The 18298-nt window shown below is 36.9% G+C and overlaps 1 protein-coding gene across 2 annotated transcripts; it reads right to left on the reverse strand.

The window, feature by feature from the left end:
- Positions 1–2713: 2713 nt before the first annotated feature.
- On the reverse strand, positions 2714–16679 carry rdh10a (retinol dehydrogenase 10a). 2 transcript variants are annotated; one of them, XM_065294948.2, is made up of 6 exons: positions 15947–16679; positions 15174–15406; positions 6908–7006; positions 4677–4822; positions 4250–4381; positions 2714–4172 (listed from the first exon to the last, which is right to left on the reverse strand). In XM_065294948.2, the coding sequence occupies exons 1-6, from the start codon at positions 16230–16232 to the stop codon at positions 4049–4051; spliced, it is 1020 nt and encodes a 339-aa protein (XP_065151020.1). In that variant the 5' UTR covers positions 16233–16679; the 3' UTR covers positions 2714–4048. The 2 variants fall into 2 exon arrangements, with proteins under 2 accessions (XP_065151020.1, XP_065151018.1); XM_065294946.2 differs by having other exon boundaries at positions 15174–15409; positions 15947–16678.
- Between the last annotated feature and the right edge of the window lie 1619 nt (positions 16680–18298).

An 18298-nucleotide genomic window follows, 5' to 3' on the forward strand; every position in this document is an offset into this window, starting at 1 on the left:
ATCTCAAGAATTTCTGGCATTTTAAGTTTTAGGTGTTACTCAGACTCGGGCTTTTTAAATACATAGTTTTGGAGATGGCTTACATGTGGGGTCGAGCCTTAATAAACAAACTGCAAGAATCTAAATCATTTTATTAATTTAAAGGGATACTCCAGCCAAATATCAAAATTACCCCTTGTCTCAAGCAATTAGAGATGTCCATCATCTTTCAGACAAACACATTTGGAGTTATTTTATTATATATATTTATCTTCCAAGCTTTATAATGGGAGAAAACAGGAATTGGTGAACAACTTTAAACCCCAAAAATGCATTCATCCTTCACAGAAGTAATCCACACAGCTCCAATGGGTTAATAAATGTCTTCTGTGGGTAATCAATGCGATTGTTTAAAGGAACAGTATGTAGGATTGTGGCCAAAACTGGTATTGCAATCACAAAACTTGTGGCTAAAACTGGTACTGCAATCACACAACTGGTGGCCAATACACAACATGACAACATAAACATCAGTTGAGGGCTGCAACTCAACTTTTTAAATGACAATATCCTGGCCGGACCACTGTTGTCAGTGATAAAAATATTTGAAATGAAAATTATTTATTAATGTCTAGTGACATATCAGGGCCATTTTATGATTAATTGATATACATTTTTTACATACTGTTCCTTTAAGAAAAATACATATAAGAAATATATTTTTCAAACTATATAAACTTTAATGACTTCTGGTAATGACGCCATGTAAGTCCAAGATGGCGTTGTTATCGGCAGCTAGCTAGTTATTATAGTTGATAGAGTTTTAAAAAGATATATATACTTACAATATTGCATCGATTACCCAAAGAAGATCTTAATTAACCCTGTGGAGCCATGTGGATTACTTCCATGAAGGATGAATGCACTTTTTTGGGTTTCGAAGTCAAAAGTTATTCCCTGATCCCTGTTTTCTACTATTTTAAGGCTTGAAAAAGCAAGGACATTTACATAAATAACTCAAAATGTGTTCGTATGACAGATGTATATCTCGGATTGCTTAAAGGTTAGTAAATCACGCACTGTAAAAAAAGAAAAATATTATGCAGCTGGTTGCCCAGTAACTTACACTGTCAAAAATAAAGGTACAAAGCTGTCACTGGGGCAGTATAGGTCCTAATATGTACCATTTGATACAAATATGTATCTTTGAACTACCAATATGTACCTTTTGAAGTACTAATACTTTTTGGGCACAAAGGTGTACCTTTTGAAAGGGTACTGTCCCAGTGACAACTTTTGTACCTTTATTTCTGAGAGTGTACTGTAGAAGATAAATACTGAAAATGTTTCATATTCATTTAACTTAAAAAAAACCTGTTGCCAGTAAATAACATAAATGTAAAATCTACATTAAGTTACTGGCAGCTAGTTGCCAGTAATACTGTAATTTCTACATATTTTTTACAGTGTGGGGTAATTTTAATATTATGAGTTACAAAATCCTAAAAATCCTTTATTCAAAATACTTTGAGATATTGCTGAAAACCAATTTCTCTTAAAATGATAGCTGGAAACCTACTTTTGCTGTGATGTCAACAATTTCGATAGACGATGGAAATTGTGAGTTTTATAAGCAGTTGTCATGTAAACTTTACATTTCGTTTAACACTTTTCTGATATATGATCTGTAAGTTTATTGTAATAAACTTTATATAATAGAGACAAATCTATTATGGTGTATCACCAGAATTTTTTCTGGGAAATGTTTTGGTGTTTTTAAGTGGACTGAAATCTTTTTATAACTAAAGTAATTCTGTTGGTCACTGAAACAGGCTTTTTTTTAAGGTAAACATTACTGAATTTTCTGGTACACTAAAAAATGATTCATTCAATTTACAAAAATTTTTTAAGGTAAGTGGTCGCAATCAATTTATTTAAGCTACATTTAAACAAAAAAATTGAGAAACAGAACCAAAAACTTTATCTTAAATAAATTGATTGCAACCACTTACCTTAAAAAAATGAGTAAATTGAATGAACCATTTTTTTTTCAGTGTACATGATCATCTTTCTTTAAATGGTTTGGACATTTATGGGTATACAACACATTGAAATTCAGTACTTTTTGGGGTACAATATTATACCCTAAGGACCTATTGTATATCTTAAAGGGATCACCCAAAAATGAAAAATCTGTCATATTTGAATCATCCTCATATTTTTCTAAACCTGTATGAGTTTTTATTTTGATGAACAAAAATTACATATTTTGATAAATGATGGTAAGCACACAGTTGACGATACCCATTGAATTCCATTGAAATTGTTTTTCCTACTATAGAAGTCAGTGGTTCCAGCTTCCTATCAGCTGTGTGCTTATCATTATTTATCAAAAAATCAACACGAGGATGAGAAAATGACAGAATTTAAATTTTTGGGTGAAGTATCCCTTTAAGGAACAATTTTGTACCAGTGGTTAAATTTTAGGGGTGACTGCACCTTTAAATGTACACAATACATTCTTAAGGATCAGTAATGTACCTAAAAAGTTGTATTATGTTTAATATACCTGTAAAGGTACAAAACTTAAGCTTAGGGTACCAGCCCAGCGACAGCAACGTTTTATAAAATTTTTCTTACACTGTGCATGTCTACACACAAAACAAAAAGGTGACAAGATTGTATATAGTTATTGGGTTGCATTTGGGGTTGAGTCTTAATAAACAGACCACAATCATCTAAATCATTTTATTAATTTAAGTTAGGTAGAGACACTAAACATTGGAGTCACATCTCGTGCTCCTCTATAGAGCAGTCTTTAGGAAAATTACAAAATAAAAGGAATATTTATGTCATACTGTTAACAAATGCCAAAAGTGAAGAGGTAGAGATTTAGGGTCATCGCCGTCCCTATTGGAATGTAGTTTAAACTCATGCGTTTTGTCCTCACACATACAAAATATCCAAACGCATCCATGAAATGTTTTTCAATCGTCCGAGTTTGCATACACAAAATGACAAATTTAACATTTTAGCTGGACAATGCAGTGTGTTTACAATGAGAGCTCAAACTGACACATTTTCTTATGGAAACAGTCATTAAAATATTATTTACATGATCCATTCGCATTTCTAAATCATTTTCTGAAATTTGATAAATCCCCTTTAAATTATAAAGAGGATATGTAGGAGAAAAATGAATAGTTTGCCAGATCTTCAACAACAAAGATGTTTAAAATGAATTACATAAACTAAATATAGCGTTCAGTAACCCATCTAGATGTCTCTTCAGACTTGAGTCCCATACATAAAATTTCTCTTCTCAAAATGTTTTCCCCACATCTGATGTCAACAATTTCTTTAAGATATAAACCGGTCGATGGGGAGTTTTAAAGATGTGTGATAACCAGTCATCAGAATTGACTGAGAAGTCACCAGAACATTTTCTGTCAAAAGACGTTTTCACTTTTTTAAATAAATGGGAATCCAAATACAAAGAGACTATCAGTCTAAATGAAAACAAAAATGTCTAAAAACAATCTGTCTTTAGGTAAACATCACTGAATTTTCAGGTGTATGATCGTCTGTCTTTAAATAGTTTGGACTGGGGATTGGCGTAGTAGCACCCGCTGAACGGTTTAGATAATGCTGGCAGTGTAGAGAAAAAGTAAATACAGTGCATGTCTACACACAAAACAAAAAAGTGACAAGATTTTACTGTTCGTACAGTAACATACTGTATATTTTCACAAAGACCCTAGATAATGCTGGTGACTACATTACGTAAATAGTTAATTACTGAATATCTCACGTATGATTTCGAAAACTATTTGACACAGAATATAGATGAATGGTTTCTTTAACCAAACCTTAGAAAAAAAAACAACACGTAACAAAAACAACAAATAAATCCTTAGTGTAGTACACAGCTTTCTTTGTTCCAGAGGAACAATATGGTAAACCTTTGCATCTGCCAAATGCAAGTGCACCAGTCTAAACTCAGTCTTTATCCATCTCTTGCGTCCATCTCAGTGGTCTTTTTAAAAAAAGGCGCCTTTTGTGGAAGATTTTAGATCCCGTTCTTAGCTTCGTTGTTGTTCATCGCTTCTTTCCGTTGAGCAAGGAAGGGGTACATGCACTTATCCGCTCCCAGGAACCGGTACATGCACACGATTGCTTCAAAGGGCAGAATGCTGCAAAAAAAAAAAAAAAATTACTTCAAGTCCCAACATGTAGACACTTTTATTCAAAGCGACCAATCAACACCTACCTTTTCATAAAGTTGACCATGTATACGATGCGAGGGGTACAGATCATTGGCTGGTCCGTCAGGATGGCTCTCATAGCCTGTTTGACGCAAAACTCCGGCCTCAGTGGAGGAATAAAAGGCTCGATCTCTTTCCTGACCCACCCAAGCAAAAAAAAAGGGTGTTAATCAAAAATAAATAGACTTTTTATGAACCCTTAATCATCAAAGTGTTTAAGCCATCAAGTGGAAACAGATCCAACATGCACCTGACAGACTCGAGCCTCTATTCAAGTTAAATCCCTATTGTGTCCATGAAAACCCAACCTGAGGGGTGACATGAGAGGCTACAAGCAAACCTACCCTGACTGTTGTTAAGCAATGTCTACTTAAACCAGATACTCATTGTATTTGAAACCCAATCGTGACATTTGAAAGCTTTCATTCTTACCTTATTCTGCAACCTCTGAACATGCCCGTGTCCACCAGGTAAGGACAAACCAGAGTCATCTTGATACCGTCCTTCTCCGAAGCCTTGATCTCGTGACTCAGGGACTCGTGGAAGCCGATGGCACCGAACTTGCTAGCGCAGTAATCCTGAAACCACAAAGTAAGAGGGTCTTTGAATTGCGAAAACAGGTGAACATTATCAAGCTTCCCGAGGCTGTTTTTCCTTCTCTAATGGCACGGGAGGGAAAAAGCAGCTCTGCGATTTCATTAGCATCTATGTGGATGGGTTTTGATGTGGTTCGCCGTGGACATAATCTTCAGAATCGGAGTGGGCAAACACAGATGCGTGTATATAAACAGTCGGGCATAAAGGGATTTGATGTGTGCACGCTGCGGTTTGAGTCACTCCATTAATGTAAGGCCATAAACACACATTCGGAGCATTTTAAGGCAACATAATAGGTCAGACGCTGTAACTGGGCTTCTGGGACCCTTTGAAGTGAGACGAGTTAAAGATGAGTGCTTGTAAAACAGAAGCGTACGTACAGCTAACAAAACAAAAAGGTAATGTTTCCCCAAAAGGCTGCTGGGAAAAATGACGCCGGTTTGGACAGCAGTGAAAGAAGATTGGATGTGTGCCGAGCTCCAAAATCCATGAGGTTACTCTTTTAACTATTTTAAAACCATTGCATCATTTTATTATTAGTATTATTCATATTGCTATTTATTATTAACCCCTTAAGGCACAAATACCCTTTGAGTGGGGGGTGAAAATAATTTTTTGGTCTAGATTAGAAGACTAATCTTGGTCTTGTTTTAAAGAAGACACTTTGGGGGTTTTCACAGAAGTGGGTGATAATTTAAATAAATTGTTATAGCAGTTTACATATATTTTAATAAATAATAGTAATTCCATAAAAAAAATAATTTTATAAATAAAACTATAAAAATGTAAATATTTTACAAAAGTAATTATGTGAACATGAAGCCATATGTCTCAAGTATTTCTCATCCAAATTTAAAGTTAAAAATCACAAAAATTGAGCTTTGTGTCACACTTTTAGTGGTTTTACCAAGAACGGCCACTAGGTGTCAACGGTTTGCTGCATACTCGTAACAAATTAATAAATTACTGTCACTGCATTATTATTACTTGCTAAAAGGTTTTGAAATATAGAGTTTAAAAACAAAACTCTTAGAGCATGCAAACAAAATATTGTTTGTCATGACTCGATAAGAATTCACATGCAAAACACTGAAGTAATGGTAGGCGTCCCGCTGGCGGGACAGTGACATTTTGCAGGATATAAATGTTTCGAGGCACACTCTATTCATAAATGAATCAATTACTCTCCCTACATAATTTATTTTATAAAACACTATAGAAATATGCATTCCAAAGGCTTAGGCCTTTCCAACAATATATAGTTTCTTTTGATAGACATAAAATATACAATCTTCAAAATTTACATTTACTTAGGTGTCCCGCTTATGGGTTTATATTTTAGATAATTTTTGTATATTTACATAAGTATATAACAATAAAAAGTTATTTTAACTATTTATAGACCAATATATTGCAATGGCTGACACATATATATGTCATGTGTTATAATTATAAGACTTCTATATCGGACAAAAAAATAATTCCTTAAGTGTATTTTTTTGTATTGTATATAGTTTATTTTATGATACGCTGCTGGACCTTGATAGAAATTTCGTTTTAATGTGTCACCATGTATATAAAGATGAATGAAATACACAGATGATATCAACAGACTACCACAAGGTATTAAGGTCATCGGGCTATTGTAGCCTTAAGTGAAACATTCGATATAAAAGGGACACAATTCAGATTAGTAATAAATGGTAGATCAATTGATACATTAAAGTTGGGGTGCGTGATTTTTGAAAAACACTTTGGAAAAGGGAATCAGCAGTAAGGGCGTATCTAGGTTGCGTATGTGTGGGGCGGGTCTATCAAAAAAAGGTCCAGATTCTATTGGGGTAGGGGTGTGTTTGTTTAGGTGACTTCAAATGTCAACTTGGCTTTCAGAGATCATGCACCCTGCCTTTAAATTCCTTATGTTGATCATCTTTTTACTGATTTTGGACTATACAGGTACACATTGAACTTGTGTATGTGCTCGTCAGATTTCCCATGATGCACTGGTGTTCATTTTTACATCATTTTACAATCCACCAATACATTTATGTGATTGCAGTACTAACCTCCACACCAGCTGTGCTGAATAAACCCAGCGAACTGGCAACCGTCACAATGTGGCCGTGGTTCATCTCTAGCATCTTGGGAAGAAACGCCTTGGTGGTCTAGAGAAAGAGAGAGAGAAAGAAACAAAGACAGTTATTTTGCTTATGCCGTTCATCTTTGCCAAAGCCCTTTGATCCTGCACCCTTCGCTGCCCCCCTGTCTAATAATTCACCAAGACTAAACACACTGTCCCTTATCCTGCTGGGGGAGTTTAGGATCACAGTTCCATTACACTCTTAAAGGCCATTAACAAGGAGCTTAGTTTTCACATGCACTTACAGAGATTAATTTATGTACGCTTCAATTTGTTTTTGTAGTGCTGCTTTTGAGAAAGTTTTCATTTCCGACACGGAAGTTTAACTTGGAAGGGAGACATAAAGTACTTTTAAAGTGCAGCAGTTTTGCTTAAACCCTTGAGGCGGTTTCCAGTTGGCTTGCAAGTGCTTAAAAAATGGTGAACGGGGCACTTTTAGATGCATACGTAACGTGAAACAAATGGTTTGACTATGGTTTCCTCTTTTGGTACAAAGCGCGCCATAAAGCCAGAGCGGCGTACCCATTTACCACTTTTACCACAATAGCGCTCAACACCAAAAAAAAAAAAAAAAAAAAAAAAACAAGGAAACAGACGCCACCTTTTCAACCACTATCAAATCACCAGCATCTCCCTGAAAAGTCCAGCATAAACCAGTGTGAAGTTTCATGGTGGTCTTAAGCTGGTCTGAATCAGTATGTCAACCAACATTTCTAAACTGGTTGGCCAAGGAAAGTCAATCCTCAATGAAACATGACATAAAGAGTACAGCACTGTGCGAGCCAAAATCAACAGAAGCCCTTCCAGATACCTTCAATGATATCATCATTCATCAACATGCCCAAAAATGGACACGGGCCATGCTCGAGAACGGTACCAGCTCGCACGGAAATATGTTTCAGTCTCAACGCATCATCCTGACACGTTGTTGGAATATCTACATGCTTTTGTGCTGCAGAAATTCTTTCCCCTGACTTCACTTTCACGATCCCGGCCAGAGTTTGGATTTCCACATTCTACGCTTGCTGGTGCTTTTAATCCCTCATGTTAAGACTAAACTGTGTATTTTTCCAGTGCATTAACTATAAAATTGCTCTTAATATTCGCCTCGTGTTTGGGGGGTTCTTTCGAGGGGAACAGAGTTGGGCCGTTGAAGGCTGCGCTCGTGCCTCACATGCCAAACTGGTGGTAAGTATGCGTGCAAATGAAACATTAGGGAAGATCGCGCCTGTAGTGCACGCGTGCCAACATCTTCCAAACACTGCAATCTACAGTAATGAAATTTGATTTGGAGAGTTTAAACTGTGAGCGGTTGCCAGATTAGACTCTCTTGCATCCCTCTTGGCTGTAATACAACATCAAAGCGCAAAATAAGAAACCAAGTCACGATTTTCAGGCTATCCAATGGTTTTTCGTGCATCCTGCAGGTTGATGCACTGTAAAAAGAAAATGCAGCATGAAACTGCAAGTCAATTCAAGCTATTTTAAGTTTTGACATTACTTAGTAAAACAAGAAATGGTTTAACTTTATTTTAAATTTGTTGTTAAAGTAACAAATATATATGTTGATTTAATCATTTTTTACAGTGTACTAAAAGCTCATTTTTAATTGGAAAAGAAAAGTAACACTCCAGTTGAGTGTAGTAGTCTCCAACAAGGTGCCCGCGGGCACAAGTCTGTGAGTTGCCTGCCAAAGTGCATTTTATTAATAGCCTCAATTGTAATATTTATTACATTTTTTTATATTAGCTTGGCATCTTTTATGCATGTTAACATAAAATAATAATAAAACATATCAACAAGTAAAAGAAAAAAGTTGAGTATATCAAAAAAGTAGCCCTCCAGATTGTTTTATCCATTGTGATAGCCCTTGCTTACAAAAAGGTTGGAGACCCCTGCTCTAGTTTATATATTCACATTGACATTTACACATTTGGCAAACTTTTGCACAACTATTGCAATCCTCTACCACTGTTTAGCTACATGAACACATGTGGGTTGCCTCATATTCTTAAGCATTTAAACCCATGTACCAACCCGAGCCCCCTGGACCAATCAAATCCTACGTTGCATGCAAATAATCATCAAGCATGTACATACGAAAAGATTTCGCCACAAATGGAGGACGTAGTGGTGGTGGGCGTCTGTTGTGGGCACGACCTTACCGACCTCTCGGACACGAAATGTGTGAAACCGAACAGAAGTTCATGTCTTAATTCATAGCTTCCGTAATTGCTTCTCAGCGCCCGGGTTTACGCTAAATTAACTTTCAACAGCAGAGAGCTTCCTTGGCCCTTGCAGTGGTTCTGTTCCTGTTGTGCTCTCTAATTGATACAAGCGCAAGTGCGATGCTTTTCACAAAGCTTTTCACAGCTGCGGTGTCAGCCCGCATTAGTGCTAATGTTTGACCAATAGCAATATGCGCAAACATTGTTGCATAGAAAAGCCCAGATGGCCAGTAATTGGACAGAGAAATGTAGCAGAGACACTGGCCAAATTGAAAAGTATTGTTGTACTGTATTGCATATCATAAATGTGGACTCTGATTCGGTTTAATAACCATCCTTGAATCTCACTGACCCCGAAGTGTGCAAATATTAACAGCTCTACAGGTGCATTGGCATTGAGCATCTAAAACTACTCAAGTATGACCCTTCTGCCTGGCTGCCCCCTTTCTCCTGGTCCAGCAGGAATGCAGGCTGGAGAACTTGGCTCCTGTCACTTGGCATCTTGTCAAGCTGATCCCCAGACAAGAAAGCAATTGTCACATAAGTGGGTCAGGCAGCAGCGCCCCATTACCAACAAGCTTGTGTACAAGACTCCCTTTCCCTTGATGCTTTTCTCTGGGGACAGAGCCGAGACCTTCTATGCAGCCACGCACGTAAGGCTTTCACAGACACCATTGCACCCAGCTGTGGATCCGCGCTGCTCACATAGCGCCCATTATGAGCTGGTATTACACTCCAAAATCTAATAAAAGTAACAAGTATTGTATAGACGGTTTCAGCATTAACAACATAAACAAGTGGCTTTCGTGGTCAACACATAACTAATGGTAAACTCTGCTAAGAATAAATAACAATGTACTTTATTTATATAACAAGCAAAATAAACAACACGTAGGAAACCAAAACAGTTGTTATTTTCGAGGTTTTTGTTCAAGAGTTCAGTTTAGCAACCAACTAGACCATAAAAAAACTGAAATCAGAAGTAAAGTTCGGACCAGACGCGTATCGAGTCACCGCATGTGCGTCCGATGAAACCATCTATAATGTAATTTTAGGACTGTTTGTGACATTTTATAACAATTAAAGGAAAACACCACTGTTTTTCAATATTTTACCATGTTCTTACCTGAACTTAGACGAATTAATACATCCCTAACTTTTTTCAGTGTGTACACTTAAATCTTTGTACAGTGCATCGTGAATGTGTTAGCATTTAGCATAGCCCCATTCATTCCTTAGGATTCAAACAGGTATGAAACACTTCCATGTTTTCCCTATTTAAGGACTGATTTAAGGACTAATGAGTAGTTACATGAGTAAGTAAAATAAAACGTGGTGATTTTTAAGCGGATAAAAAATACTGCACCCGAGGTCGAAGTGCTGCAAACTAAGTGTTCTTCAGGTGGCTGCAGTGTTGTACAAAGTACTAGAAAGCAATACTTGAGTAAAAGTACAAGTATTGTATTAGAAAAAGACTTTGGTAGAAGTGAAAGTTGTCTTTAAAATATTACTCAAGTAAAAGTCTTTAAGTATCTGATGTATACTGTACTTAAGTATCAAAAGTAATTTTCTGATATTTAATGTACTTAAGTATTTGAAGTAAAAGTAAAACGTTTTTTTTTTTTTAAGCAAGCGGTTAGAACTTGGATTGTGAACTTTATTGTGGCTTTCTTATAGTAAAGCATATTCAGGGTTCAGTTTGCTGTTTAAAAAAAAATATTTCTCAATCTAACATTAGCCTACCGGAGGGAATATTCGGCCGTCAGTTATGCTATAATGTTACCATAAACAGTTAAGCGTGTTTCAGTTGAGAGTTCTCTGTGAATTAAATAAAATCAGCGGTGTAACGTTAACGTTGACGTTTATTAAACATGTGTGCCTGGCCATCACATTAGACAGATAATTATCTAATACGGCTTATGATAACTAATGTTATATCAGATTGACATTGTGGCTTTACTTAATAACTATTATTTTAACGTACCTTGATGTGATTCTTCAGGTTGGACGGGGAGTTTTTAAATGACAAAATGTAATTGATTTTCGGTAGGCATAAGAGGCACTTTATTCGGTAATCGGGAATCTTTAATCCCAATGTACAAAAACATTTCTTACAAATACGGCTACGGGTGTATAACGTTAGCTTTCTCACACTGTTCATCGTCGGGGTGGTCGATTACGATAACGGGAGGTCCTCCAGTAAGTGCTTTCATTGCAGTTACAGTTGTGCTTCCTCCTCCTTTGGCAACACTACGCTAAAATAGAGTGTGCGTGTCCCAAACCGCATACTTCCATACTATATAGTAGGCAAAAAGCACTACTTCTCGTACTCTTTGCCTACTATATAGGATGGAAGTAGGCAGTTTGGGACGCAGCGAGAGTGTGCGGAGCGTGCGTAATGCAATCTAGAAGCACTGATTCGCCAAAACCTCCCTTATTGAGGTCGCACATTTCTTCTGATTTTATTTTGTAGTAACGAGTAACGAATATGCTTAGTGGAAATATATCGGAGTAAAAGTATACATTTTATCTAGAAAACGTAGTGGAGTAAAAGTGAAAGTTGACATAAATTTAAATAGCGAAGTAAAGTACAGATACGTGAAATTTCTACTTAAGTACAGTAACAAAGTATTTTTACTTCGTTACATTACAACACTGGGTGGCTGGTTTGGTGGCTTCTACATTCCTCCCTGTTTGGATCCTAAGGAAGGAATAGGGCTAGGCTAAATGCTAACACATTCACAATGCGCTGTAATAAAATTAAGTGCACGAATTGAATAAAGATAGGTATGTATTAATTTATCTAAGTTGAGGTAAGAACATGGTCAAATATTGAAAAACGGTGGTGTTCTCCTTTAAGTACATTGACCACTTAATTTTCATTTCAGCAGCATCAATAAGAACTGTAACGTGAAAAATGTAGAGACAGTTCAATTTAAACTTATATTATGTTAATGCACTTGGCAGACAGTTTTACCCAAAGTGCCTTACAAGCTATACATTTCATCAGTTTATGTTACCTGGGGATCCAACCCATGACCTATTGCACTGCTAACGCATTGCTCTACCAATTGAGTTACAATAACACTGTATTTATACAGTAAAGGCAATTATATCATTATATAATGCAAGCTTCTACATTAAAACAGTAGAACGTGAAATGTTAGACTGGAGGGAGGAGTAAAAGGCCGATAACCATAACGTTAACTATAACAACAACAACTATATTAGCGTCGACACACCACCTGACGATAACAATAATAATGTTAATTCAGGCTGGACCAAATAAATCTGAAAATTTATATAATTTAAGATCTCAAGTCAATTAAAATTGGACTCAGTGGGGAACTCGCTGGTCTCAAATGCAGCTGTAGGCAAACGGAGCCACGCGAGGCCAGTTCGAGTCTCAGCTGAGCTGACAGTCTGGATAATAATAATGGCCTCACTTCCTGTTGGCTCATCTAGCTTTGTTACATTCCCACCATGCAATCCAACAAAATTAAGATGATGTCCATCTGGAATTTGCCCTTTCCTGCGCCTTTAGGATTTTGAAACACAGTCCTTAAAATGAAGGACCTTGAACCAACTGCCAGGTCATGTTTGTGACTGCACCATATCATCATCTTAGTGTTAAAGACTTAAGACGTCACCTCATTTATGCATGGGTTCTTTAAAAAATATATTTTTATTCCAAGTGATCTACATACACCGTAAACTACCTAAAAATGTGGTGACTGTTTAAAGGGATAGTACAACCAAAAATGATTTTTTGTAACCAAACAGATCTGGGGCACCATTCACTTCCACATTATTATTTTTCCTATATGGAAGTTAGTGGGGGCCCAGATCTGTTTACAAACATTTTTCAAAATATCTACATTTGTGTATCTTTGGAAATGTATCCAACTTATTATTAATTATGAATGAAGAATTAAAATGTACTTATATACAAAATACAACACAAAAGAGGAAAAGGGAAACTTGCGGTCAGCGACCAATTAAGATTACATGTTTGTCTAAGAGAAAAAGAAAAAAAGCAGTGTTGGTACATTTCTATTCAGCTGGCTTGTGGCTTAATGACCACATCCTCCGTTCGCTATTTTAGCCTGTCCTTTATGATTAAGCTCTGCTTTCATCTTAATCCCCCACAAGAAACCGTGTGTTTTTTTAAGCTTCATGCAGCACAACCAAAACCTTAATGAGAATCCCAACTTCACCACAAACTAGTGCATCCGTTACACCACTGCACCTCGAAGAACGTCCAACTTTAAAAAACTAAACAAACAGAACATTGCGTTACACGTTTTGCGTCCAGATATGTTCATGCATCATTACACTTCCAGCATTTCTAATGTGCATGCGTTTGCCAATAAAAAAAGCAATTTTGAGTTGACAGTGTCCGCAAGGTGATATCTTAACACCCCAAACTAGCCATCAAAAACGCATTTAGCCAAACGAAAATATTCGCCCAATTAACTCCGAGTGAGATCACTGCTGAACGGGTTTATTTCCCAGGCTGTCTGCAATGAAGTCAACTCTTACTTTTCCAAAAAACATTAACCTTTCTGTCAGTCTTACACATGCAAAAAACACATCGCCAATGTGACTTCAACACCGCATGACTCAAAACAAACGGCTCAGCCCACAAGGTGGTCCCACTAAGACAATGCAAACTGCGGACATTCAAGGCTTTTACGCATTTACTGGCAAAAAGGTTAATTAGTGAGGCCAAGTGAGAATAGACTCGTCCAAATGGTACTTCCCCAGGCAGGATGCGCCCATCAGTTGGCTTTAAATTAACAAACCAAGGCAGAGCAGATTGTTCCCGGTGATCTTACTCGAACCCCTGCTGGACTTCTCTCCCTCTGAGCTTGTCTTGTTTATATCCTGAGATCTGGGAGCTTTGGAGAGGACCATGTCGAAACCGCAGGGGCTGTTAATAAAAGCTTCTCATGGCGAAAGTGCTGTTTTAGGATCAGTTTTGCTGTTTTATATCGCAAGGACTAAAATTGATAAAGTTGGGGGTAATGTGATCCTTGATCTGTTACTGAACACATGCCAGAATCTCGAAATCTCACGACCTGCGGATGTCCACATCAGCAGAACATCCAGACTAAGCTGTAAATATTACTTTTGGCTGCGGCAAAGAAATGAAATGAATGAAAGCAAATAGATAACAGACCGACTAAAGAGGAGAGAGACGGCGGGGCTGGGGATTTTACATGCAATACTTGTGGAGTGGCCCGTCTCAGATGACAGACATCAGGCATTTGTTTGCACTTAACAAGACTGGTGTCGCCTAAGTGTTTGATCCAATTGAGTACAATCGGATAAAGATAGACGCTTGTTTTTTCATATGCAAATAGCGTGATGGTTTACAACTCTGGCACGTTTGCAAGCAAGATTATGAACATGCATGAGCAAAAAAGGCTTCCTTTCCAAATTGGTTAAAAAATGCAAACAGCAAGATGAAGGAATGACCTCACTGTTAAAAGACAACATTACATATCAAAACATATCAACCCAAATGCTTTATGCATTGTGCAAAATCAATTATTATTTTTTAATGTGTAATGTTGGTGTTTGAGAAATTAAAATGTCTACTCCAAAAAGAGATATTTTCTGATAATAACACTTTACAAAACTACAATAAGCAATGCGCCGTTAAGTCAAGTGTCACGTTATTCCTCACTTTAATAATTCCCACCCAAGGCAAAAAAAGGATGCACTAACACGGTCTATGGCAATCACCGGTATGCCTTAATAAAAGAGGTGGATATTTCCTAAACCCACTCCACGCAAGCCAGCTTAACCAATAAGAGAGTAGACTGAGCATTTTGGAAGGGGGGCTGAAAGGGACATGAGCTACAACCGAGCGTATGAGAAGGAAAGTGTGCAAATAAGCGTGAAAACTTACTAGAAGACCCCAAAACAACATCATCAAGACCATAAAATGCAACTCACCCAAAAATGAGCGTGGCAGTTCACCACCATCGTCCGCTCGATCAGCTCATCGGGACACTCGAGCAGATGGTGGCCGGACACCACACCAGCGTTGTTGATCAACAAGTCCACTTCACCAACCTCCCTGCGCACTCTCTCCGCTGTGGCGTATACGTTCTCTCTCTTGCCCACATCAACCACATACGTGTACACCTGCGGCTGGAAAGGAGGCACTTCTTCCACACCACCAACAGCTGCTGTGGAGAAATGGATGGATGAGATTTGGAGGAATGAACCGAGGAGATTTCATCTTTAGCGATCACACATTAATTGATTGATTCAGAGTTTGAATTAGGTTTACAGGCTTTATCCCAGGATCACACATACTAATATGAATAGCTTGAATACAGTGGATAAAAGTGCATAAAAGTGAATGCATTTAAGGGAAAAATCACATTTAAGCATCTAATACCTTGGTGAGATTAAATGGACCGCTTTTAGAGATATAATATTTTCCATTGTCTATAGAAATAACAGTTAAGGCTATGCATTAAACATACAACCATTCAGAGACTACTTGGGTCTTTACTATAGTAAATGTTGGTATACTGTAGTATATTATAGTTATTATTACACACTACAGTATTCTGTAGTATTAATTACTATAGTAAATTCTGCAGTATACTTTGCCATTTACTATAGTAAGGTATAAAACACTAGTGCTGCGCTGAGCTTACCAAAGTATTTACTTAATGCATTGTCTTAATGGTATAACGTTAAATCATTGCTCTTACCCTCTTTAGTCATATGGTTGTCTTGCTCTCTGTAGATCTGTCGCACCATCTCAGCCACCTCTTCATTGCTCTTGCTGTTGATGTCCCACAGCACGAGTGTAGCCCGACGCCGGGCGAAGTCCTGCGCGAAGAGCCGTCCGAGCTCACCGCCCGCCCCGGTGATCAGACACACCTGTCCCGCTACGCTCTTCTCCTTCGGCCGTATGAACCACTTTAGGCCGGCCATGACGATAGCCCAGAGGACTTTCAAAATGACCACGAAAAACTCCGCGACAATGTTAATCATCTTGTAAAACGCGTCGATAAACTCTGTAAATTAGTTTTAAATAAAGGTTACAACTAAACCTGATTTTTGTGTTGTCTCGCTAACATTAATTTATTATTTACCTATACAAGAAGTTTATGAGCATCCAACTGTCATACAATTGTAAATATACATATATACAACAGCAAACACCAGTTAGCAATATAACGCATTAAACGAGCATCACAGATAAAAGCGCACCGATTTAAACAGGTGTGCGTCTCTTTGCGCGTCAGTAAACGCACCAGTTTAACCCTACAAAGAGGTCTGTAGTAGAAGAGTGAAATAAATGTTGCGATAAATGCAGACAAAAACTAATGCCCATATGAAAGCTATCGTATCCTGGCACGGATGCGCGCAATAGCTGCCGGAGAGCGCGAGAGTGACAAGCAGACTCCTGACGGATCTCATATGAGTGGTGCCGCGGCTGCTCTTTATTTAAAGCAGCCCCTCTCCACAGGACCCCACTGAGAGATTGCCTCAGATGCCTGATTGAAATTTACATCTACGTACGTCAGCCGTGGACGTTTTGTAACAGTATGAATGCAGCCTAATAACTATTAGATATTAATACTTTGGGTGTCGATCTAAACACTTTAGGTAATTGATTATGCCCCTGGGGGTAGACTGACAAGATTTCCTTTTTTATGGTGACATTAAAACTATTGTTTTTTTTGTATAACTTTTATTGCCGTCATTATTGGTTGCTGCTTAGGTGACATGTATGTGTAATGTCATTTATAGATGGATATAGAGATATTACAAAGTTACAAAAGTTTAAAATGTATACATCTGAACGTGTACATATTGTTTTCCACATTTTTAACACAGAATGCTATTGAACACAATATATTATTTGATATCTGGTGAAAAATAGGCTACATTATGGTGGAAATGTTTCTTTTTTCCTTTATTTCTTAATTGGCTGGAAAGAAATTAAGGGGTCTGCTGACTTTACATATAAACAAATCATGGCAGGGGATTGGATATGTCACATGATTTATTTATGTATTATTGTAGCAATGTAGCTGATTACTTGTAAACACCCATACAATCACCTGTTGACATTTTAAACAAGTTTATGTCCTATATGCTTCATTATGAACATATTGCCAAAAAGGTGGATTCATCTAAGAGAGGAGCATGTGTCTAATTTTCATGTTAAATTCAAGTGGGCATTTTTCAGTAACTTCTTTTAATAGATGTGTTACCTATTACATTTTCAAATTCTTAAACATTCAATAATATAAAGGAGTAATATAATACAATATCTGTAATGGAGTAATTCATCACAATTGAGTAAGTCAACAGAAATGTGCAGTTCTCAAAAGATTAGAGATAACTTTACGGTTACTCATATAGCTTATCATGGCTTTTGTCTTCATTTCAAATGAATGGGCTTCAGAGTCACTTTCTTTTTTCCCTTACTTATTAGAGATTTTAGACCTTTGGTTTGCCATGAGCCATATTTTTAGCATATGTTCAATCACATGCTATATGAATGGTTTGATAAAAAGACCCCGAGGCAAATTTGTTCATGGACAAGAACTGTTACATAGAAAAATGCTTGTACAAAGTCCCCACCTCGTGGAGATTTGTGGAATGACACATTTCTTTTGTTAGCGGACAAGTTTTCACATCGAAAGTTGGGCTTTATTACTTTTTTATTTACCGATTTTTTTTGCACAATTTATAAACATTTAGTAATTTGTATTAACATATTGATCACATTGTATGTGATGCGGAGTAAATAAAAACAGGAGTCGTATTTAGCATAAAAATGTTAGTAATTATTATGTTAAATAATGATAATTAAAATACACAATTTAAAAACAAAAACGTACATATGTTTCATTATATAGTATTTTTTAAATGGGGACTTTGATTTATTTATTTATTTATTTAATAAAATTGAATAAGCAACTTGACAGTAACAATACAATTACAAAGTAATTAATATTTATAATAAAATATTAAATAAAGTATTCATTATATAGTAATATAAAATAAAAAATATTTTATTTAGGTAATTCAACTGTTGTGTCACG

The sequence above is a fragment of the Paramisgurnus dabryanus genome, chromosome 22 (assembly GCF_030506205.2).
Source record: "Paramisgurnus dabryanus chromosome 22, PD_genome_1.1, whole genome shotgun sequence".
Lineage (NCBI taxonomy): Eukaryota > Metazoa > Chordata > Actinopteri > Cypriniformes > Cobitidae > Paramisgurnus > Paramisgurnus dabryanus.